General features: G+C 35.1%; 2 protein-coding genes across 7 annotated transcripts in view; both read left to right on the plus strand.

Annotated features, from left to right (window-relative positions):
• LOC131104516 (plakophilin-4-like) overlaps positions 1-4,244 on the plus strand; it is a 44,585-nt gene extending 40,341 nt beyond the window's left edge. For 4 of the 6 annotated variants that reach the window (XM_058051802.1, XM_058051804.1, XM_058051803.1 and 1 more), the window contains exon 22: positions 81-4,243. In XM_058051802.1, coding sequence (XP_057907785.1) covers positions 81-329 — 249 coding nt within the window. In that variant the 3' untranslated portion in view covers positions 330-4,243. Of the gene's footprint in view, positions 1-80 lie in introns of all 6 variants that reach the window. The other 2 variants (XM_058051801.1, XM_058051800.1) reach the window with 1 other exon arrangement.
• A 5,240-nt stretch (positions 4,245-9,484) lies between these two features.
• LOC131104853 (anosmin-1-like) lies at positions 9,485-23,540 on the plus strand. Its single transcript, XM_058052431.1, has 12 exons — positions 9,485-9,701; positions 14,840-14,914; positions 15,006-15,228; positions 15,292-15,476; positions 15,562-15,691; positions 17,322-17,527; positions 17,599-17,725; positions 17,796-17,894; positions 19,882-19,970; positions 21,782-21,947; positions 22,023-22,240; positions 22,302-23,540. The coding sequence occupies exons 1-12, from the start codon at positions 9,507-9,509 to the stop codon at positions 22,461-22,463; spliced, it is 1,875 nt and encodes a 624-aa protein (XP_057908414.1). The 5' UTR covers positions 9,485-9,506; the 3' UTR covers positions 22,464-23,540.
• Positions 23,541-26,185: the final 2,645 nt, after the last annotated feature.

Below are 26,185 nucleotides of genomic sequence, written 5' to 3' on the forward strand. Positions count from 1 at the left end.
TGCGGAAACATAAACGACACATTCAATGTATTTTTTTAATAATAATTCACTGATAAAAGAATTGTCTTCTTTCCAAGCAGCCCGAGCCGTTCTACGACGAACCCGACAGGAAGAACTACAACAGACTATACCTGTCGTCCCCGCACGGTTACGCCGTGGAGCACTACGACGGCGACCCCGTCCACCTGACCCCGTCCTCCCCCGACGGCTACGTGGGCCAGGCGCTCCAGTTCAAAGCCAACACCAACTACGTGGACTTCTACTCCACCACGCGGAGGCCTTCAAACAGGGCCAACAAGTTCACCGGCTCTCCTGACTCCTGGGTGTAGAAACATAGAACCTCAATGTTTGTTGCGTCAGTGTTCGTGTGTTCGGGTGAAAGGGTCACGAGCGCCGTCGGGGTCGATTTCATCATCAGGTGCCAAAGACAGGAGGTGCTTTTAATAAGCCCAGCCCTGACTTATCGTGTTTGTCCAAGATTCTACCCACTAACGTCTCGCACAGAATCATGATAAGGGACTTGAGCAGTGCCATGTGACACTCGACGCCACTAACTTGGAGAAAAGTACCACAAAAAATACACGCAACAAAAATATCAATGGATTTTACTCCCAATTTTTTTGTGAGCTGAACTTCAAAGATGGGAAACATTTTCTGCATGGTGGTCGAGTGGTTAGCGCGGACGCCTCACAGCAAGGAGAACTGAGTTCAATCCCACCCTCGGTCATCTCTGTGTGGAGTTTGCATGTTCTCCGGTTTCCTCCCACATTCCAAAAACATGCAAGACTCCAAAATTGTCCACTTATTGACTTATGGTGGCTGCACAGTGGTTGAGTGGTTATCGTGCAGGTCACACAGCTATGAAACCCAAGTTCGATTCCTCTATTGGTCATCTCTGTATGGAGTTTGCATGTTCTTTGTGGGTTTTCTCCAGGTACTCCGGTTTCCTCCCACATTCCAAAAACATGCAAGACTCCAAAATTGTCCACTTATTGACTTATGGTGGCTGCACGGTGGTGAAGTGGTTAGTGTGCAGGCCACACAGCTATGAGACCCAAGTTCGATTCCACTCTTGGTTATCTCTATGTGGAAAGTTTGCATGTTCTTTGTGGGTTTTCTCCGGGTACTCCGGTTTCCTCCCACATTCCAAAAACATGCAAGACTCCAAAATTGTCCACTTATTGACTTATGGTGGCTGCACGGTGTAAAAGTGGTTAGTGTGCAGGCCACACAGCTATGAGACCCAAGTTCGATTCCTCTCTTGGTCATCTCTGTGTGGAGTTTGCATGTTCTTTGTGGGTTTTCTCCGGGTACTCCGGTTTCCTCCCACATTCCAAAAACATGCTAGGTTAATTAGCGACTCCAAATTGTCCATAGGTATGAATGTGAGTGTGAATGGTTGTTTGTCTATATGTGCCCTGTGATTGGATGGCCACCAGTCCAGGGTGGACCCCGCCTCTCGCCTGAAGACAGCTGGGATAGGCTCCAGCACCCCCGCAACCCTCGTGAGGATAAGCAGTAGAAAATGAATGAATGAGTACACAACAGGTCTATGTCGTGGAGGTTGGCCACAATAAAAGGCCACCCCAAAAACAATGTTTTTTGCAGCTTGGGGCCGTGCATTATCATGGTGGACGACGGGCCTTGGAGATTTGTCACGGTAAATTAAGTCATGTGGTCCATGGTGGGGGGGTTAGCTAGCATGATACGGAACATAGGCAGATTTGTGACCAAGATACGCCTTTTGTGTACTTAGAAAATGTCTTTGAAGTTCATCTTATGAAATATGGAAGCAAAAACCATAATGTTGTGTTTAAATGTCATCTGATCACAGATGAGCGTCTCCACTCTGGGAAGTTTTGAAGGAAAACTCCTGGCATTTATGTCTGTTGACCAAAAGTGCAGTATATAATATAATATATACAGTATATAAAGTGGTGTGAAAAGGTGTTTGCCCACTTCCTGATTTTTTTTTTGCATATTTGTCACACTTAAATATATCACTGAATTTCAATATTAGTCAATGACAACACAACTAAACACAAAATGGAGTTTTTGAGGGGAAAACAATTGGCCATGGTGTGAAAAAGTGATTGTAACATTACATAACTGTGGTTTATCACGCCAGTGTTCAAATGGAAAAGGTTATAAAGCCATTTCTAAAGCATTGGGACTCCAGCAAACCACAGGGAGAGCCATTATCCACAAATAATGAAAACATGGAACAGTGGTGAACCTTCTCAGCAATGGCCGGCCAAGCAAAACGACCCCAAGAGCGAAGCGATGACTCATCCAAGAGGTCACAAAAGACCCCACAACAACATTCAGGTTAAGGCTGATCTCAGTTTTGCCAGAAAAGATCTTGATGATCCTTAAGACTTTTGGTCTGACGAGACATGTGTGTCCCTTATATCTGGCAGAATAACACATTTCTGGAAAAAGAACATCATAACAGTAAAATATGGCGGTGGTAGTGTGATGGTCTGGGGCTGTTTTGCTTTTGTTTTTAATAACATTTCTGAAAAAGAACATAACAGTAAAATATGGCGGTGGTAGTCTGATGGTCTGGGGCTGTTTTGCTTTTGTTTTTAACAACATTTCTAAAAAAAAACCCATAACAGTAAAATATGGCGGTGGTAGTGTGATGGTCTGGGGCTGTTTTGCTGTTTTGCTTTTGTTTTTAACAACATTTCTGAAAAAGAACATAACAGTAAAGTATGGCTGTGGTAGTGTGATGGTCTGGGGCTGTTTTGCTTTTGTTTTTAACAACATTTCTGAAAAAGAACATAACAGTAAAATATGGCGGTTGTAGTCTGATGGTCTGGGGCTGTTTTGCTTTTGTATTCAACAACATTTCTGAAAAAGAACATCATAACAGTAAAATATGGTGGTGGTAGTCTGATGGTCTGGGGCTGTTTTGCTTTTGTTTTTAACAACATTTCTCAAAAAAACAACAGTAAAATATGGCGGTGGTAGTCTGATGGTCTGGGGCTGTTTTACTTTTAACAACATTTCTGAAAAAGAACATAACAGTAAAATATGGCAGTGGTAGTGTGATGGTCTGGGGCTGTTTTGATTTTGTTTTTAACATCATTTCTGAAAAAAACATAACAGTAAAATATGGCGGTGGTAGTGTGATGGTCTGGGGCTGTTTTTTAACAACATTTCTAAAAAAAACCATAACAGTAAAATATGGCGGTGGTAGTGTGATGGTCTGGGGCTGTTTTGCTGTGTTGCTGTTTTGCTTTTGTTTTTAACAACATTTCTGAAAAAGAACATAAACAGTTAAATATGGCGGTAGTAGTCTGATGGTTTGGGGCTGTTTTGCTGTTTTGCTTTTGTTTTTAACAACATTTCTGAAAAAGAACATCATAACAGTAAAATATGGTGGTGGTAGTCTGATGGTCTGGGGCTGTTTTGCTTTTGTTTTTAACAACATTTCTGAAAAAGAACATAACAGTAAAATATGGCGGTGGTAGTGTGATGGTCTGCGGCTGTTTTGCTGTTTTGCTTTTGTTTTTAACAACATTTCTGAAAAAGAACATAACAGTAAAATATGGCGGTGGTAGTCTGATGATTAATGATTGATTTGTGAGAAAGATGCAAAAAAAAAAAGAAATCAGAACGGGGGCAAACACTTTTTCACACCGCAGTGTGTGCATATATATATATATATATACATATATACATATGTATATATATATGTATCATAAAGTATGTGAAACATATTTGTACAGCTGTACAACGTTGAAACTGTCCTGTCGCACTCTCGTATTCCACCTGTAAAACTTTTTATGTGACAGTGTGAGGAAGATTTTTCTATGATTTGTTATTTTTAATTCATGTATCTGTGAGCTAACCGGGATAGCCAAGCTGTCTGTTCGTCTAATACTGCTGCTGCTGATGACGATAATGTGCTATGTTACACATGGAAATAGGACTATACAAGATGATGTGATCCAGTATGATCAATAAACAGGATGTTGTGATTCATTTCATTTAATTGGAAGGCTTACTAGCCAAAAAAGCTATTTTTTTTTTAAATACAAATTTAAGGCAATTACAAGATTCGGTCAAAGGCATGTAATATCAAGTGAAGTCAGCCATGATGGCCGACAGAAAAAGTGAAAAAAGTTTTGCTTTTGTTTTTAACATCATTTCTGAAAAATAACATAACAGTAAAATATGGTGGTGGTAGTCTAATGGTCTGAGGCTGTTTTGCTTTTTTTTAACAACATTTCTGAAAAAGAACATCATAACAGTAAAATATGGCGGTGGTAGTCTCATGGTCTGGGGCTGACATAAACTGGTTAGCTTGCTAACTAGCGAGTTAATTTTTTTGTTGATTAATTAGTTAGATTAAAAGTAAATGTATTGGCCTCTATGTTAGTGTTCTTGACCAACACATTGGTTGGTAAAAAAAATCCTAAAAAAATCCCAAATATGTATACATATATTCACAATTAAAATAATAATAAAAGTAATAATTAAAATTTAAGTACTTAATGTTTAAAACAAAAAAGTGTACTAAATATATATTAAATTAAGAATTAAAACTCAATAAATACAATAAAATACACAAACACTCAAGTTATATAATTCAAATTAAGAATTAAAATTGACTAAAAATAGTAATTAGTGCATATAAACTCGTATGTAGTATAAGTGTTGGTGTGATGTCTAAATAAAAAATTATGGAAATTAATCAAAACCTTTTCTGATTGTATTTCCAATGATACTTGGCAGTAACTGGCAATAAGTCATACAATAGTAGGGAAACAGCACACTCTAGCGGTCAAAAGCCCAAACAACTGTAATTGCTGTATTATACTGTAAACATAGCAAGTTACGGCAGCTTCATGTGCTACATTACATGCTAGCTTGTTACAATACTTCCTACTAGTCCAATTGTGTCAATTACAATTATATACGGCATATACTGTACCAATTAATGACTTAATTAATGACTTAATGTCAGGACGTAACAACAAAGCAATGACCGGGCCAAAAATGTCCACCAACAAAGGAGAGTCACGTTCACCACTGATGACGTCACATGCGAACCCAGTGATTGACAGCCAGCCACAGGGAGTTTTATACGCTCAGCACAAAGCAGGATGGCGGTTTTATTTTGACGGTCTGAAAGTGACCGGAAGTGTGTGTTGAGACTCTCGCGTGACTTAAGACTAAACTACCTCGTGCAGCAGAAATATCATATAACAACAACGTTTTTATTTTCCAAAATGTTTTTTTTTTATAAAGGGACTAAATTTTTTTGTTCTTTTAATATTTGTGCAGTTTTTTAAATTCAACAACTTCAACTTTATGTAAGTTTGCTTCTCGTAAAAACTTTATTTGTTTGGTTTTCATATCACAATACGCCATCTTTGTGCTACTACTATACTTTATGCTACAACCCTGATGAATGACTCTGCAAATCTTCATTTAATTGTTAGATTTTGGACATTGTCATCCTTTTTCTTTTTGTTCCTGCTGGAAAACAGATTTTTATCGGATTTCCAGCAGGAACACAGTGAACACAGTGATTGACAGCCAGCCACAGGGAGTTTTATACGCCCAGCACAAAGCAGGATGCGGCGTATGGCGGTTTTATTTTGACGGTCTGAAAGTGACCGGAAGTGTGTGTTGAGACTCTCGCGTGACTTAAGACTAAACTACCTCGTGTAGCAGAAAGTGACGACCCGGTTATATCGTATTACAACGTTTTTATTTTCTCAAATGTTATTTTTTTTAATAAAGGGACTAAATTTTTTTCTTTTGATATTTTTGCAGTTTTTTAAATTCAACAACTTCAACTTTATGTAATTTTGCTTCTCGTAAAAACTTTATTTGTTTGGTTTTCATATCACAATACGCCATCTTTATGCTACTAACTTTATGCTACAACCCTGATGAATGACTCTCCAAATCTTCATTTAATTGTTAGATTTTGGACATTGTCACCCTTTTTCTTTTTGTTCCTGCTGGAAAACAGATTTTTATAGGATTTGGGAAATAGTAATGTGAATTGTACACATAATAACTAGCAAGGAAAGAAGCAACCTCGCTTGATGAAGAACACCACATCCACTTGGGCTTCCCCTTCCGTAACTAAAGCCTGGGGGCCATTTTGTAAACTTTGGGTAGCCCATCTGGAACTAAAAAGGACCTCACACGAATTGCTGGGATTCCACCAAAACTTTACACATGCACGGTTTATTACGGTGGAAAACTCACGTCAGGCATTCAACGTTCAGCGTGTACGTTCCTCACATAGACTGGCACACATTTGAATAGCAGATGAAATATTGCAAGAATTGACATTTTGTACTGTTTGATCCTAAGAAGGCTCGAAGTACATAGATCGATAGATAGCTGATGGTCTGGGGCTGTTTTGCTTTTGTTTTTAACAACATTTCTGAAAAAGACCATAAACAGTAAAATATGGTGGTGGTAGTGTGATGGTTTGGGGCTGTTTTGCTGTTTTGCTGTTTTGTTGTTTTGCTTTTGTTTTTAACAACATTTCTGAAATAGAACATCATAACAGTAAAATATGGCGGTGGTAGTCTGATGGTCTGGGGCTATTTTGCTTTTGTTTTTAACAACATTTCTGAAAAAGAAAATAACAGTAAAATGTGGCGGTGGTAGTGTGATGGTGCGGGACTGTTTTGCTGTTTTGCTTTTGTTTTTAACAACATTTCTGAAAAAGAACATCATAACAGTAAAATATGGCGCTGGTAGTCTGATGGTCTGGGGCTATTTTGCTTTTGCTTTTAACAACATTTCTGAAAAAGAACATAACAGTAAAATATGGTGGTGGTAGTGTGATGGTCTGGGGCTGTTTTGCTGTTTTGCTTTTGTTTTTAATAACATTCCAGAAAAAGAACATAACAGTAAAATATGGTGGTGGTAGCCTGATGGTCTGGGGCTGTTTTGCTTTTGTTTTTAACATCATTTCTGAAAAAGAACATAAACAGTAAAATATGGCGGTGGTAGTGTGATGGTCTGGGGCTGTTTTGCTTTTTTGCTTTTGTTTTTAACAACATTTCTGAAAAAGAACATCATAACAGTAAAATATGGCGGTGGTAGTCTGATGGTCTGGGGCTTTTTTGCTTTTGTTTTTAACAACATTTCTGAAAAAGAACATAACAGTAAAATATGGCGGTGGTGGTCTGATGGTCTGGGGCTGTTTTGCTGTTTTGCTTTTGTTTTTAACATTTCTGAAAAAGAACCTAACAGTAAAATATAACGTCTTCTCCAGCCAGTCACACCTTGACTTTTATTCATTGATGGTCAGACTCACATGCCCAGACACCCAACGCTAGATTTCTACAAATAGTATTCTGGTAGAACACATTTTTTGTGATGTGAATTTGCAATTTTTCATGCGTCAAGGTGGCGTAAACGTGGTGCGGAGTAGGACCACTTTGTGAGTGCGCATGTCTGGATGAAGTCTTATAAACACCGCGGGACGCTCCAAGCAGCTCACGTGGGATTTTTATACGACGCTCCAAAGACCCGCTGAGGATTTCCTCACAGTTTCCAACGCATCATTTTCCCTTTTGCCTCCAGTGTGAAGAAACCGCCGCTACTTTCCTGCCAGCGGGGGGTACCATATATGTTTGTAGTTTATGGGTGGAATCCATTAGCAGGATATTTGGCAGCTTCCAAACAAGGTTACAGATGGGATTCCCTGCAAAGACGCTGTGGAAGTTCTTCAACTTGGATGTACTGGGAAGGGGGGAACGTTCCACCTGTGTGTTTTAAAACTCTTAATTCGCCCGCCGATATTTCCCCCTCTTTTAAAAGTACATAATAACAGTAAATAATGAGGTGAGAGAATGTTTTCCATGTTTTCGACTGCCAGAACGGGACAAACTTCCACAAACCACACAGCGACCTTTAGACTGGGGTGTCCAAACGTTATAAAATGAAAGAATGCAAATTTGTAAGGCAACATCTGTTGCTATGCTAACAAATTATACTGTATATAATTCAACAAAAAAAACTGCGATATAGATTATCAACTTCTACTAATTTGCTCTTTTTTTTTGCCATTTTTTTGTTTTTTTCCACATCACAACATTTCAACTTTCTTCTGAAATAAGCTTTGTATATTATTTTTGTAATATTAGGACAATATTGCCATAATATTTTGACATTATTTCCATTATAATAAAGCTTTTTCCCAAGCTAATTTTCCCCAAAATTACAAATTCATTTTGTTTTGCTTGCATTACAAAATAAAAAAATAAATAAATAAATAAATTAAAAAAAAAAAAATATAATAAAAATAAAAAATAAATGATAAAAGATTAAAAAAGTAGATAAAATATATATCACAAAATATCTTCATATCACGTTATTTTCTTAAAATTTTGTCCTTTTGGAATTCAATTACAACCTTATTTCTTGACATTTTGACCTTTTTCTTGCAGTAAATAATAAATAATTAATAAATAAATAATTAAATAATAAAAAAATAAGATAAAATATATATCACAAAATATCTTCATATCGCATTATTTTCTTAAAATTTTGTCCTTTTGGAATTCAATTACAACCTTTTTTCTTGATATTTTGACCTTTTCTTGCAGTAAATAATACATAAATAAACAATAAAGAAATAGATAAAATATATATCACAAAATATCTACATATTACGTTATTTTCTTAATATTTTGTCCTTTTGGAATTCAATAACAACCTTTTTTCTTGATATTTTGACCTTTTTCTTGCAGTAAATAATAAATAAATAAATAAATAAACAAACAATTAAAATAGATAAAATATATATCACAAAATATCTGCATATTACGTTATTTTCTAAAAATTTTGTCCTTTTGGAATTCAATTACAACCTTTTTTCTTGATATTTTGACCTTTTTCTTGCAGTCAATAATAAATGATAAATAAATAAATAAACAATAAAAAAGTAGATAAAATATATATCACAAAATATCTGCATATTACGTTATTTTCTTAAAATGTTGTCCTTTTGGAATTCAATTACAACCTTTTTTCTTGATATTTTGACCTTTTTCTTGCAATAAATAATTAATAATAAATAAATAATAAATCATAAAACAATAAAAAAGTAGATAAAATATATATCACAAAATATCTGCATATTACGTTATTTTCTTAAAATTTTGTCCTTTTGGAATTCAATTACAACCTTTTTTCTTGATATTTTGACCTTTTTCCTGCAGTAAATAATAATAAATAAATAAATAATAAAACAATAAAAAAGTAGATAAAATATATATCACAAAATATCTGCATATTACGTTATTGTCTTAAAAAATTGTCCTTTTGGAATTCAATTACAACCTTTTTTCTTGATATTTTGACCTTGGTCTTTTTCTTAAAAATGCAATCCTTTGCCAATAAGTTCACGCCTCCCCTCAAAGTGTTAAGCCCCTCCCCCCCAGCTATAAAAAGTGCTGTTTGAGTCGCAGTTCAACCAGATGACACTCACAGAGGCAGGGAGACAAGAGGTTGCCATGACGACGCACATGCAGCAGTGGATTATTCTTCTTCTCATCTTTCTCTGCAGCGTCTGTGCCAAAAAGCTGCACCGATGTGATGATGATGATAATGATGATGATGGCAAAGACGCCGAGTCCTGGCTGGAGAGTTTCCCGAGGGCACGGTGCATGGCCCGCTGTTTGAATTTGCACCGCGCGGCAACACCGCAGGTAACATGTGGATTTCAAGCCTAATTAACAGTTGTCAGCTGTACTACAAATATTACTGCATGGAGTAACATTAATATGTTCATATGTTGAAAATATGATCTGGAAACCTCATATTACAAATATACAACATAAGGTGGAAGGTGAAATATTTCAATATTTGTTCTCAATCAGAAATCATTCCACACTCTTTATTCCTCTCTGGTTCTACCATATCTTACTTATTGTGTGGAAATATGGGCTAATAACTATAAAAGCAATCTTCACTCGCTAAATGTACTGCAAAAAAGGCCAGTAAGGATAATTCATAATGCCGCCTACAGAGAACATACTAACTCCTTATTTCTAAAATCACAAATACTTCAACTTGCTGATATAGTTCATCTTCAAACAGCTAAAATAATGCATAAGGCTAAAAATAACCAATTAGCTAAAAATGTCATCCAATACTTCTCTACAAGAGAGGAGAAATATGATCTCAGGGAAGAAGTACATTTGAAACACTTATATGCTAGGACTACATTAGCGTTAGCATAGCATTTCAGTAAAATAAAATAATAAATAAATACTAATAAATACTACTACTGATACTACTACTACTATTATTATTAATAATAATAATAAAAAATATAAAATGAAAAACAAAAAAAAATAAAAATGAAAACAAAATTAAATTAAAAATTAAAAAAATAAAACTAATAAAATGAAGTAAAAAATACTTAAATTATATTGGGAAAGCAGGAAGTGAACAAATACTTCTCTACAAGAGAGGAGAAATATGATCTCAGGGAAGAACTACATTTGAAACACTTCTATGCTAGGACTACGTTAGCGTTAGCATAGCATTTCAGTATGTGGAATCAAACTATGGAATGGATTGAGTAAGGAAGTCAAACAATGCACAACGATGAGCCAATTCAAGAAACAATACAAGCAGTTGATGTTTGCTAAATACAAGGATGAAGAGTCTTGAACCAGTCATGATGTGCTATATATATCACTATATTGACACTTACTATGGTACACATTATGGCATTGGATGCTCATATCACCTCCTACTTTGGTACGTGAAATTTTATTTTATTTTATTTTATTTTATTTTAACATTGAATTTAATTAAACTAAACTAACTAAACTAAATTAAATTAAATAGTTAAAAAAACAGGGCGGCACGGCAGTCGAGTGGTTAGCGCGCAGACCTCACAGCTAGGAGACAAGGGTTCAATTCAGACCCTCGGCCATCTCTGTGTGGAGTTTGCATGTTCTCCCCGTGCATGCGTGGGTTTTCTCCGGGTACTCCGGTTTCCTCCCACATTCCAAAAACATGCTACGTTAATTAGCGACTCCAAATTGTCCATAGGTATGAATGTGAGTGTGAATGGTTGTTTGTCTATATGTGCCCTATGATTGGCTGGCGACCAGTCCAGGGTGTACCCCGCCTCTCGCCCGAAGACAGCTGGGATAGGCTCCAGCACCCCCTGCGACCCTCGTGAGGAAAAGCGGTAGAAAATGAATAAGTTAAAAAAACACAACTTAAATTATATTACGAAAGCAGGAAGTGAACAAATATAACAGTTACTGATTGTAAAAGTACCAGATGGAGGAGTAGGATTTAATAAAATTTGCTTCTTTCTACTCCTTTTGGACAACTATATTAGGAAAGCAGGAAGTGAACAAATGTAAAATGTACAAATAAATTTACAAAAAAATAAAAATACAAAAAATTTATAAAATAAAGTACAAACAAATACTTACATTATATTAGGAAAGCAGGAAGTGAACAAATGTAACAGTTACTGATTGTAAACGTACCAGATGGAGGGGTAGGATTTAATAAGCTTTGCTTCTTCCTACTCCTTTTGGACAACTATATTAGGAAAGCAGGAAGTGAACAAATGTAAAATGTACAAGAAATGTAAAAAAAATACAAAAAATACAAACAAACAAACAAACAAAACAAACATTAGGAAAGCAGGAAGTGAACAAATATAACAGTTACTGATTGTAAAAGTACCAGATGGAGGGGTAGGATTTAATAAGCTTTGCTTCTTCCTACTCCTTTTGGACATGTGGAACTGGGAACTGATTATGGGATGCACTCAATTGTAATCTGATGCATGTTCAAATGAAATAAAACCATTACCATTACCATTACCATTACCATTACCATTTCCATAGTCAAATATAGGTTTTGGCCGTTAATTCGTCCCAAAAGTTCAGACAAAAAAAGAGATTTATAAAAACCCAAAATTTTTTCTCTTAAGAAATTAATGAATCAGTTCAGGACAGCCAAAAAAAACATTGTTTGGGATTATTTTGCAGCCATGATTTATAGGAAAAGCAGAGATTTATGGTATTAATTAGCTAAGAACTACAAAGAGAACCCCTGATGACATTATAGACGGACAGTTTGATGTAAGTGCTGGACAGTAGCAGGTATCGGTAAGAAAGCCTACATCGAGCATCCCTAGGTTGGAACCATTGGCACTCAGGCCGGCCCAGTTTGGACAATGGGAAGTTCTTATGGTCCTGCCTTTATGTGCCGATTTTCACCTTCATTTGAATTTTTGCAGCCGGGATGGCTGTCCGCCTTTCTAAGAAAATGTATCGGATGGTGTGTTCCAACTATTGAAACTAATGGAGCTCCTCAGTCTCCCTGGGAAAGTCTATTTCGGAATGCTGGCGAGATGAATACAACCGTACGTACGACTTCTAATCAGTAACTGTTATATTTGTTCACTTCCTGCTTTCCTAATATAATTAAAAGTAATATAAATCAAATACAAATAAAAGTTGTGTTTTTTTAACAATTTAGTTATTAGTTATTAGTTAAATTAGTTATTAGTTAAATAAAATTAAATAAAATTTAATTTAATTTAATTTAATTTAATTTAATTTAATTTAATTTAATTTAATTTAATTTAATTTAATTTAATTTAATTTAATTTAATTTAATTTAATTTAATTTAATTTAATTTAATTTAATTTAATTTAATTTAATTTAATTTAATTTATTCATTTTAATTTCATGACTGGTTCAAGGCTCTTCATCCTTGTATTTAGCAAACATCAACTGCTTGTATTGTTTCTTGAATTGGCTCATCGTTGTGCATTGTTTGATTTCCTTACTCAATCCATTCCATAGTTTGATTCCACATACTGAAATGCTATGCTAACGCTAACGTAGTCCTAGCATATAAGTGTTTCAAATGTAGTTCTTCCCTGAGATCATATTTCTCCTCTCTTGTAGAGAAGTATTGGATGACATTTTTAGCTAATTGGTTATTTTTAGCCTTATGCATTATTTTAGCTGTTTGAAGATGAACTATATCAGCAAGTTGAAGTATTTGTGATTTTAGAAATAAGGAGTTAGTATGTTCTCTGTAGGCGGCATTATGAATTATCCTTACTGGCCTTTTTTGCAGTACATTTAGCGAGTGAAGATTGCTTTTATAGTTATTAGCCCATATTTCCACACAATAAGTAAGATATGGTAGAACCAGACTATATTGTGCAGCTTTTACTTGCATAGGCACGCTCCTCTATCTCAGCCACAAACTTTTAGCCAGAGCATTCAGCATAGCAAGAAGGATAAAGTGATGGATTTAATCTTGAAATGGAGCAGAAAAGAAAGCAAAGGCTGGAACTGCAGAGCCGGGGACACCATGAGAAATGGCAGCGTCACTCTCAATTAGCGTGCCAATTTTCTTTCGAAGCCCGCTAGGAGAGATGGAAGCTAGCAGGCGAGGCGCTGCGGTGTCAAGCCGCGATACTTGATGTGCTTGTCATCAACTTTAGTTCCAACTCTACTGAAACTAGTTACAAGGTTTCATAGATGATATCTGCAAAGAAGGGGTGGGGTTCAGATATTTCAATGACAATAATCTAATATTAATCAATACAGTGGCAGTTATATTCGCTTTTGACACTATATAGTACATACCGGTAGTTATGTCTGCATTGCTGTTAATTAGATTTTTCTACATTATGTTTACTTATGTTGTTTTACTTTTATAGTAAATAACACATTTTGGTAATTTATGCATATAACGCCACAAAAAATTGTCAAATCTTAATAATTATCATGGGTGCCCAAACTTAGCAAAGTGTTAGCATGTCATCATTGCTAGCATGCGCATATTAGCATTGTAGCATTTTAACCATTTAGCATTATCATTCTAGTTGTTAGCATGCTAACAACTGTGACTTTGCTTATAATTTGTTGACCAAATGTTAATCAGATATATATAATAATTATGGCTGTCAATGTAAATTTCTTTTAATGGTGATTATTTTTTACGCACGATTGTGTGCCAATAAATTTAACAGCTAATATGCTAAAAATAAAGGAAAATAGTAATACAAAATTATTTGTTGTATATATATATATATATATATATATATATATATATATATATATATATATATATATATATATATATATATACTTATATATAAGTTTGAAATAATGGCTTATAGTAGTTAAGAAAATCCCAAAAATAAAAATACAAAAAAATAATAAAATAAAGTACAAAAAATACTTACATTATATTAGGAAAGCAGGAAGTGAACAAATGTAACAGTTACTGATTGTAAAAGTACCAGATGGAGGGGTAGGATTTAATAAGCTTTGCTTCTTCCTACTCCTTTTGGACAACTATATTAGGAAAGCAGGAAGTGAACAAATGTAAAATGTACAAAAAAAGTACCAAAAAAATAAAATACAAAAAATAAAAATACAAAAAAATAATAAAATAAAGTACAAAAAAATACTTACATTATATTAGGAAAGCAGGAAGTGAACAAATGTAACAGTTACTGATTGTAAAAGTACCAGATGGAGGGGTAGGATTTAATAAGCTTTGCTTCTTCCTACTCCTTTTGGACATGTGGAACTGGGAACTGATTATGGGATGCACTCAATTGTAATCTGATGCATATTCATGTGAAATAAAACTATTACCATTACCATAACTTGACAATATATGGAAACCGACAAGATAAGACGCCCCCCATCCCATGCTTCACTGTTGCGTTTAAGGACCGTACAATAACGTACAAAATCCTATTCCTTAGTGGATAAGATTATGAGTGGAACATAAGGAATAATCATGTGATGTCAAGTGTGTTTTCTAACACAGCTTCCACAGTGCTTGGAGCCGTGTAAAGATTCTTGGCCTGTGGAGAAGAAGCGTGATTGCAGGGAGCCGTGTGAGGTAGAAACTGCCACACACTCAACGCCGTACTCTTCTCCTGCGTGTTGCATCCAAACGTGGTGAAACATGGAACATCGCCGTTTGTGTTCAGAGGTCGTTCCCAAAAAAACGCCGGGAATGTGTCGCCAGCTGCCAGTTCCTTCAGACGGCGATGGAGGTGAAGCAAGGTGGTTGTCCTCCACCGGATTGGGCCGCTGGTTTCGCGGCCGCTTGTGTCCACAGCTGCGATTCTGACTCGGAATGTCCAGCTCAGAAGAAGTGCTGCTCCAACACCTGCGGACACACATGCCAGACTCCCAAAGACCTCTACCAGGGTGAGTGGGTTTCATACAAGTAAGATGTTCTGACATAAAAACGGGTCACTTTCCCTTTCCAAGGGGTTCCGTTGAAGCCTAGGAAGGAGCTGCGCTTTGAGGAGGTCTCCCCTGACCAACTGGAGGTGCTTTGGACCTCCAGGTTCAACATCTCAGCTGAGCCTGTAGTCTATATCCTGCAGAAAAGGTGGAATTTCGGCATCCAGCCCAGCGAGGACGCCGCCACGCCATGGCATACTGTCACACAGGTGAGTGTGCAACTTGACAGAATTTTCAGTATTCCTCTGGTCTGGTCGTTTCTTTGAAGCCAACACACCACCTGATACTCCGTAGACCACAGAGCAGAGAGCCCGACTGCATGACATCCGACCAGGCCGGTGGTACCAGTTCCGAGTTGCAGCCGTCAACTCTCAAGGAACCAGAGGTTTCACCACTCCGAGTCGGCATATTCATTCCAGCAGAGGTCAGGAACCTTCTGAATGTGGATACCAGGATGTCCAAAGTGTGGCTCCTGGATGTTTTGTTTGTTTTTTTGCCATAAGGCACATACTAAAAACAAGTCAACAATTTAATTTAATTTAATTTAATTTAATTTAATTTAATTTAATTTAATTTAATTTAATTTAATTTAATTTAATTTAATTTAATTTAATTTAATTTAATTTAATTTAATTTAATTTAATTTAATTTAATTTAATTTAATTTAATTTAATTTAATTTAATTTAATTTAATTTAATTTAATTTAATTTAACATGAAATTCTAAAAAAAAAAAACAAGAAAATTTGAAAAATCACCAGCAATTTTACAAGAAATTTGAATAATCAATGTAATATTATGGGGAAAAAAATATAATATGTTGAAATATTAAAGAATATTATTTTATTTTTTGAAATTTTCAGAGAATAAAGTGAAAATATGATGAAAAAAAAGTGCAATCATACGAGAATCAGTACCATTAAAATAAAGACAAACAATGTTTCAAAGGCATAATATCATGAGGAACAAACAAAACAAAAACTGTCCCCCAGCCAAAATATTTTTAGAAAATTGGGTTATAATCTTAAGTCAAAATATGACAATAAAGTCATCATATTACAATGTGTATTTGTAAAATATTATTCATAATAATACATATAATAATATTATAAATATTATTAAATATTATTGAAGAATAAATTTAAAAACAGCCATAAAAATATAATAATGTTATAAATATTATTATTATATATTTGGAAAATAAATTAAAAAACAGCCATAAAAATATAATAATATTATAAATATTATTATTATGTATTTGGAAAATAAATTAAAAAACAGCCATAAAAATATAATAATGTTATAAATATTATTATTATGTATTTGGAAAATAAATTAAAAAAACAGCCATAAAAATATAATATTATAAATATTATTATATATTTGGAAAATAAATTAAAAAACAGCCATGAAAATATAATATTATAATATTGTTATTATATATTTGGAAAATAAATTAAAAAACAGCCATAAAAATATAATAATATTATAAATATTATTATTATATATTTGGAAAATAAATTAAAAAACAGCCATAAAAATGTAATAATATTATAAATATTTTTATTATATATTTGGAAAATAAATTAAAAAACAGCCATGAAAATATAATAATATTATAAATATTATTATTATTTATTTGGAAAATAAATTAAAAAACAGCCATAAAAATGCTGTTGAGGTTGTCACAATAACAAAAAAAAGCCACTGTTTTAATTCTTACTTAATACGACTTAATACGTTATTAATTATGAGTTAATATTGTGTTTTTTGTTCAATTCAAAGAACATTTGTGGTGCTCAGGACAAAGACTTTCAAGTTTAATTCTTTCCAAATTATATATTCACGGATTAATTATATTATATTCATTGATTAATTAATTGGTTATTAGTAAAAACATATTGAGATACAAGATATAGTACATGATACTGTATGTAGTATTGCAAACGAGTCACTAGATGTCAGTAATGTTACATTGACGAGAACAGGCGTATGTGTTATTAATTATGAATTCCCCAGCAAGCCCCATCAACAAATGTTCATCTTCCTCTTCAGACCCGACCAGCCCTCCAGCCCCGACTGAGCTCAGAGTGACCAACATGACCTTTGCTCCGGGCAGGGCCGTGCAGGTCCAACTCCAGTGGCGCATGCTGGGAGACCTGGATGTCCCCGTTCACCACTACAAGGTCAGCTGGACGTGGGCTGCCATTGGTGGAAGCCCAGTTTCCTCCGTGACAAAAAGGAAGAAGCTCGTCAGAGAGGTACGGGGGGCTGCTGTGACCACTTTGGCTCCAAAAAGACCCAAATACACACAAGGTGCTTTTCTGTTCAGAGCCGCGTGGTGCTGGACGGCATGCGGTCCAACCGTAGCTACAGCGTGGAGGTCCAAGCCGTCTCCTATTGGAGGCAAACCCAGCTGAAAGGACCCCGAGCCATCGTGTACTTTAACACCTTGCGCAGTAAGACTCTTGCAATCAATGCATAACATTCTGACTTGATGACTGATATTGTGTTTTATTCATGTGAAAGACGCATCAAGAGACATGACAGGTGACATCCTGGACGTGGGGACGCCGTTTTATCAAAATGGGCAGCTGCAAGTTCACGTTTACTGGAGGAGCAGCACAGGTGGGTGGTGCGTTTACAAAAAAAACTCCCTTTCAGCTTGGGATACTACTTATTTATGTACTGTACAACAACATTGTACAGTAAATGCCCGTAATTCACTCACGGTGCATTCACAGACCAGAGGAACTGCACATAACATCCATATGTGTCAGGAAGTGTTGTTTATTTGCAGTGAATTAGCTTCATTTATTTACATCAATATGCAAACAACACCAAGCAAACAGGAGGTCCTCAGACAAAACCCCTAACTTACTCACGGTGCAACAACAACAACAAAAACAGAACACACAATGTCATTGCTAGTGATGTACATATGATAGCACTGACGTAGCTACAGATCCAATACTCGGTCATACAGATCACCTAATACAGGGGTCTCAAACTCAATTTACTTGGGGGCCACCGGAGCTAGGGTCCGGGCGAGACTGGGCCGCATCAGGTTTTCCAACAAAAAAAAAACAAAAAAACGCATTTATTAAAAACTGAAAAATGAATAAACTTTGCTTTGGTTTCGATTTTCTACAAGAAAAGCTCTGATAAAACATTCCACTGTTCTCAAATATCTTAATTTTTATTTTTCTACACAAAATAAGATGGAAAATAAATAAACAAATCAAGAATAAAGAAAATCAATCAATCAATCAATAAATAAATAAATATAATAATAATAATAAAACGGCAAATAATAAAAACTTAATAAACCACATATAGTTGGTGGGTAGACAAATGATTTTTTTCAGATTAAAATGAACAAAGCATTATTAGAGCCCTGTAGACATGACAAAACACGACTATAGTCACATTTATACTCTTTTTATTTACAACATATTGCGCAACTGCAGGGTCTTGAGACACATGCTAACTCGCAAACTAGAGAGCTAGCGACCTAAACGGTAGCCTTCAAGTTATTTCCTTTCAACTTAAATAGCCAAAAACTTACCACTTCCACACGGATAGGGAGGATAACTATTAACAGTTATTTAACCTTTAACATGAACATTAATCAAACGTAATCATTTTTTCTGGGTACATGATACCATACAGCGTCCATATCAAACTAACATTAAACTTTCATATCAAGGCGGGGGCCTCAAACTAGTGTCCCACGTGTTTGAGACCCCTGACCTAATGTGTCTGGTAAATTTTAAAAAGTAGTATATTTTCCATTATAGTGTAAAAAATACAAGCTATTCATTATTTTGTGAGATATGAAATCATATAAAATTTATGCTTGAAATGTGTCTTTTCACAAAAAGCTGAAAAATATAAATATAAAGACGCATTCAAAATACGTTATGGTGATATGTAGCATTGTACACTGGCCACTAGGTGTCAGTATTATTACTGACACTGTTGGGTGAGACACACAAGCACCAGACTTCAACAAACAGGCTTTTATTGCAGCAAGAGGCACAATATAATCCCAAACACAGGTTACTAAAAGTCAAATCTGAACCCCGACCTCACTTCCTGTTTGCCCCCCCTCCAACTCATCTAGCACAGAAACATATATCCAGCATCACACACAAGCATGTGTCTTATTTATTTCTTATTTTCTCTTATAATGTCCACTATATCGGGTAATAAGAGTATAAATGTTGCCATAGGGGTGTTATTTCATGTCTACAAGGCTCTAATAATGTTAAAAAGTGTATTTATAAGGTCGTACACAGGTTTTCTTCACCCTCACTATGAAAATATTCCAAATATAAATAATAATAAAATAAATTTCTACTTGTAGGAAATTCACTTATCATGGTCAGGTTCTGGAGCAAATTAACAGCAATAAATGAGGGCTATTTTTCTGATATCAAATCCGTGATATCGTATCAGACTTCCTGTGAAGAAAAACCAGGGTGAAGATTTGATGTCATCATACATACTAGAGCATAGTTGAGTGTTATGATATGCTGTGATGCCTTCAACATTTACCTTAGATGTAATGTACATTTTGTGCACTTTACAGTTTTTTTTTCTCTTGACGTAGACCCTTCAGTTGAGTACTACCGAATCCAGTGGGTACCAGAGTACTGTGAACACAACCAAACGGCCCCCAGAGAGAAGACTAACACACAGGTTGGATTATATTACAGTAGACATAAATATTAGCAGCAATTAGGGCTGTCAACAATAGCACGTTAAATGGAAGTAAGTAATTTTTAAAATAAATAGGTGACACCCCCACTTAAGTCACTCTTTTATAACTTTATTCGTACCTGAACTCACCAACGGAAGTGCAATTCCAACACCGTGTATGCATCTGTCACTCATGAATAGTCTGTACTCCTTTTGTGTTCGGAACACTTCCTCATTTGACACGCGCGAGATAAGCGTGCATTCACGGACACTCCGACAACTCTATACTTCAACGTGTATGTGTGGTATAAACAAAAAAAACACAAAACAAAATAATAAGAACATATTCTCACCATTTGGTTATACCTGCGGAAGTACAATTTGCTGCATTTAGGTGTGCTCGGAAATCGCGTATGGACAGAACACTCAAAACACGTGAGTTCATCTTACTTTACGTAGTGTCTTTGAACGCAACCACTCATTGTTGTTGTCATCATTGTTGTGCTACTATTAAATAGACGAGAATTTCAGACACACAGAGCGCAGTTTTTATTATTTTTATTATTATTTATTAGTAGAGAGTGGGTGGTACCTGGCGTGGGCCGGCAAGGTCCACTGTAGCCGGACTCGGCTCGGTAGAACCAGGTAATAGAGCCAGTGGCGCCACCTAACGTGACCCAGCAAGGTGTAAGGTGGTCGGAGACTCTATGAGCACCCTGGCGGTTGATAGAACCAGGATATAGAGCAGGTGGAGCTTTCTGGCGTGGCCCAGCAAAGGTGCACTCTGGTCGGACTCACTCTCCAAGCAGCCCTGGTGTGCCGCCATGTTCTCATTGAAGCAAGTGGCTGTGTTCGAAACCCCGTACTTACCTACTACTCATACTAACTTTAGTATGCAGTGTGTATACACTGGCAGTATGCGATAAGTACTACTTATTTTACTACTCACACTTAAATTACCCAGGATGCAACGCGACATGACGTCACAGTTAAAAACAACAACTTTGGCTGAACACTGAGCACCAGGATGGACCAAACGGCGGTGTCAAGCAGGATATATTGCGAGTTGGTTCGCTTCTTTTTTTCAAAGTAAAAGCAGCGATTTATCACTATGTTTTTTTGTATAAGAAAAATCAGAGGGTGTTTTATTTTGTGAAATAGCCGAAAGTGCGTTTCTCACTTCGGCTAGCTTAAATTTAGCCGAATTCGTCCGAACGAAATTGTAAACAATTGGTATTTGGACAAATAAATGGCACACTCAGTATCTAAACGGCCACTTTCTCGCCTGATTTAAAAAAATCTTAATAAAGTGATGTATTTAGAGATATTTAAAGTGAAATCAGCTTCAGTCTGTTGATTTCGGCTCGTGTAGGAGCGCAATGCATTGCGGGTTATGTAGTACGATGTAGTGTAAACGCTTTGCATAGTGTCTGATGGATTAGGTATGCAGTATGGAGTGTTTGTAGTATGACCATGGAAGTATGTAGTAGTTAGTATTCGGTTTCGAACACGTGTAGTATGACCATGGAAGTATGTAGTAGTTAGTATTCGGTTTCTAAAGACATTTGCTCAACATTACTGAGGATTTGAGGACATCTGGTGGTCATATTTGGTATTACAGTTTACCGCATTGGACCTCCTGACATCTGTGATGTTTTTCACCAGAAATAATGGTAATTAATTCGAAAAGCGTGATTAATTTTATTTAATTTTTTAATAATTTGACAGCCCTAGTAGCAAAACATTGTATTTAATGGATGTATGGCAAATTGAAGCTTGTTGACAGCTGTACTCTTATGTCCTGAACCAAGGGGACCTTCACCAGCTTGCAGGGTTTGCTGTTCTCCTGTAAGTACAAAGTCCTCCTGCACTCCGTCAGTAAGAAGAGTCGTCCCCCAGCCAAGAGCATCAGCTTCATCACACCGTCCTGTGCCGCCATGCAAGCCAAGAGTCCAAAACCCATCGCCTGTAATGGAGGTCGGTAATGGAGGCCAACATCACGGACGTTTGACATCGTAGGAGCATTCACATTTACTCTCGTCCTTCTTGCAGTGACCCCTCAGAAGGTTCCGGTGAAGCCAACCAACCTTACAGTGTCCTTCAAGTTCCAGAACGGTAACATGACCGCCATCTTTAAGTGGAGCGTACCCGCCGGAGTACATCGCCATCACTTCACCGGCTATCACGTGACCTGGACGGAGATCACGTCAACCAGACACAACAAGAAGCTGCACCGCAGTCCAAAGCCACAATCCCAAATCCTACCCCCGGTCAGTACTGGATGACTTCTCCTACGCTCGGCTTATGCGCTGATTGCGTTTTCCATCACAGGAAACGACATTCCTGGCGCTGTCTGGCCTACATCCTGCCAGCGTCTACCGGCTGGAGGTGCGGACCATCGATGATGGCGGGGATCAAGGTCCGGCCATCAGCAGGACCTTCCAGAGTCCGGGATTACAGAACGTGGTGAAGCATAGGAAATATCATCGATAAAGTTAGCCGTTTGCTGACCAGTTCGTCGCCCACATTACCCAATTCCACGTCCTTATTTTTCTGCCTATCAAGACGCCATTGCATGCATGTGTTGGATGCCTTCACTGTCACTGAGAGGAACCTTAAAGTCTATTTCAAAAACACAGACACAGTAATCCCTCACCATCGATATAATATGGCCTAGTATTATAGTATTAATGTATATATATATATGTATATCTGTAATGGTAATGGTAATGGTTTAATTTCATTTGAACATGCATCAGATTACAATTGAGTGCATCCCATAATCAGTTCCCAGTTCCACATGTCCAAAAGGAGTAGGAAGAAGCAAAGCTTATTAAATCCTACCCCTCCATCTGGTACTTTTACAATCAGTAACTGTTACATTTGTTCACTTCCTGCTTTCCTTATATAATTAAGTATTTTTTGTACTTTATTTTATTATTTTTGTGTGTTTTTTTGGTAAATTTTTTCTATATTTTACATTTGTTCACTTCCTGCTTTCCTAATATAATGTAAGATTTTTTTGTACTTTATTTTATTATTTTTTGTATTTTTATTTTTTTTGTACATTTTTTGGTACATTTTACATTTGTTCACTTCATGCTTTCCGAATATAATGTAAGTTTTTTTTGTACTTTATTTTATTAATTTTTTGTATTTTTATTTTTTTGTACATTTTACATTTGTTCACTTCCTGCTTTCCTAATATAGTTGTCCAAAAGGAGTAGGAAGAAGCAAAGCTTATTAAATCCTACCCCTCTATCTGGTATTTTTACAATCAGTAACTGTTACATTTGTTCACTTCCTGCTTTCCTAATATAATGTAAGTATTTTTTTGTACTTTATTTTAATACTTTTTTGTATTTTTATTTTTTTTGTACATTTTTTTGTACATTTTACATTTGCTCACTTCCTGCTTTCCTAATATAGTTGTCCAAAAGGAGTAGGAAGAAGCAAAGCATATTAAATCCTAATAATTTTAGTGGTGTAAATGCTGTATATAATGTCCATAATATGACTTGTGTTGTATTTATGTATCTATACCTCTGAAGACCTTTTGTAGAAATACTCAGTGGCAAATATATCCTGTGTACAGCCTGCTTTTTTTTTTTGCCTTTATTTTGAAAATCGGTGTGTAGAAACGTATCAAAACTTCATATTTTAACTGTAAAATTTTTTGTTATATTCACAAATGAATGAAAATGGCTGACGTCGCAGCTACAATCTCTAAGCTAGACATCATTAGTGTTGTAATTAAATAAAATTCATTACAGAGAGATATCATAATTATAGTTTTTTAATTATATATATTTTTAATTATATATTATAGATATATAATTATAGTTGCACATTACTTACAGACACACACTCTCCAAGGCAACACCATATGAGAAAGTATTGTGTAGTAAAAAAAAAAGCATCCGATTTAATGTATAAATAATAATATATGTGTCAAAATGCATCACAAGCTCAATGCAATGAATGATTACAACCACTAGATGTCGCCAAAAACCAACCTTGAGACACCAGCACATCTTCAAGGTCATTTGGTTATTTCATTTGGTGTTGGCTTCTCAGCTTTATTATTATATTTATTATGCTGCATTTGCGGGGAAAAAAAAACCCGTTATGTTTGTTTTCAAGCTCAAGGTGACACATTGTGAACATTTATGGAGACGGTACTGTGTGTATTGTATAACACTCTTCATAAATATTTATACACACAGTGTACAGTATTAGAGTAGCTGTTAATTATGTTGCTATTTAGTGCATTAGTGTCAATGCCTGTCAAGCTACGAAAATAAACACCACGCGTATGAATGCGGAGAGACAGCATAATATTATTACATGGCACATTGAGCGCAATTATTATAATACAGGCATAATAAGACGAGGTCATGAATATTATGATATAACACTTTCGGACTTTCGAGTACAGAAATGAAAATGTAAGAGGAAAGAATAGTACTTTACATGCAGTAATCCCCTAAGATCCAAAGCCGTGCGAGTTGGCACTTTTCTTTTCCTCCTTATTGCTGATTTGTGTTGCAAGGCTGAAGTTGCATCCCTGTGGGATGCCGTCCGAGGAGAAAGCTCACAAAGGAGGTTGATGCCCAAATCAATCACCTATAGGTGGACGTCAGCGTGCAAAAATAGAAGCACTATGTCCTTGTCTGGGGAACTCAGCCATGGTGTGGATGCAGGTGGCTGGGAAGATAACGTACGGCAATATGCCGCCATGCACTACAACTGCAAATAATAATTATTTATGTAATAATTATGCTAATTAATGTACCAGATTCTGTTACAAGCCTCCACTTCTTGTAATGTCTTCAATAGTCGTTGTCTGCTAACGACCGAGGATGCTAACGAGCTCCATGCAGGTTTAAACCCTAAATATGCCTCGTATGTTTTTATTTCATCCGTAGTAAATAGCTGCTGGAAGTCCTCCCCGCCACCAGAGGGCGCCCCAAACACTAACATTGCCGAGTCCTGCAGTCATGCAAGGGTTTGCTCATTGAGATTCAATTAAGCAATGAGTTTAATGCAATTCAATAAATGTGTAGAATGATTTAAACAGTATTGTTTTTTTAAATATACACATTTCAGATATCATTTAATATTATGTTTTATGGTTATGACATTTTACTTATTATTTAATATTAATTATTATTATTTTATTATTTAAAGTCATTTGATAAAAATGTCTTATTTTTTATTATTTAGTTTTTATGATTTATGTATTTATTATTTATTTATTATTATTTAGTATTATTATTATTTTATTATTTAAATTATTTGAAATGAATAAAAATGTCTTATTTATTATTTAGTTTTTTATTTATTATTTGGTATTAATTATTAATAATCATTATTTTATTATTTAAATTCATTTGATTGAAATGTCAAATTAATAAAAATGTCTTATTTATTATTATTTAGTTTTTATTATTGATTTATTATTTAGTATTAATTATTAATTATTATTATTTTGTTATTTAAATGCATTTGATAAAAATGTCAAATGAATAAAAATGTCTTATTTATTATTATTTAGTTTTTATTATTTATTTATGATTATTTTGTATTAATTATTATTATTTTATTATTTAAGTTCATTTGATAAAAATGTCAAATGAATAAAAATGTCTTATTAGTATTTAGTTTTTATTATTTATTTATTATTATTTAGTATTAATTATTATTTAATTATTTAAATTCATTTGATAAAAATGTCAAATGAATAAAAATGTCTTATTATTTATTTATTATTATTAGTATTAATTATTAATCATTAATTAATAATTTAAATTCATTTGATAAAAATGTATTTTGAAAAATCTGTGATTTAAAAATAGGACAAATAAAAAATACAAATATTATTAAAATATTAAAACAAATAAATGGGGCTGCACGGCAGTCAAGTGGTTAGCACGCAGACCTCACAGCCAGTGTTCAGAGTTCAATCCTAAAACGTAGTCAATCATTTGAACAAATGTACATTTACAAGAATGTAAATTTATGGCGATAAGGCGTATAAATGGCGGTGAGTTAGCTGTATAGAAAGGCACAAACACGGCATGAATGAATCACAGCCTACCAGTTCATGTTAATATTTATGATATTTATGATATTTATGATATTTATGATATTTATGAGTCACGCCGTGGTTTTAAATTCCACCCCCAAGATGGCAGATTTGACTTGATGTTAGT

This window comes from Doryrhamphus excisus, chromosome 16, assembly GCF_030265055.1.
Source record: "Doryrhamphus excisus isolate RoL2022-K1 chromosome 16, RoL_Dexc_1.0, whole genome shotgun sequence".
Lineage (NCBI taxonomy): Eukaryota > Metazoa > Chordata > Actinopteri > Syngnathiformes > Syngnathidae > Doryrhamphus > Doryrhamphus excisus.

What these genes read in the sequence shown, in the direction of transcription:
- LOC131104853 (XM_058052431.1), top strand. Translation starts at nt 9,507, where the DNA reads ATGACGACGCACATGCAGCAGTGGATTATTCTTCTTCTCATCTTTCTC. An exon ending in GCATATTCATTCCAGCAGAG is followed by an intron (nt 15,692 to 17,321) that starts GTCAGGAACCTT and finishes CTTCCTCTTCAG; the next exon opens with ACCCGACCAGCCCTCCAGCC. An exon ending in GGAAGAAGCTCGTCAGAGAG is followed by an intron (nt 17,528 to 17,598) that starts GTACGGGGGGCT and finishes TTTTCTGTTCAG; the next exon opens with AGCCGCGTGGTGCTGGACGG.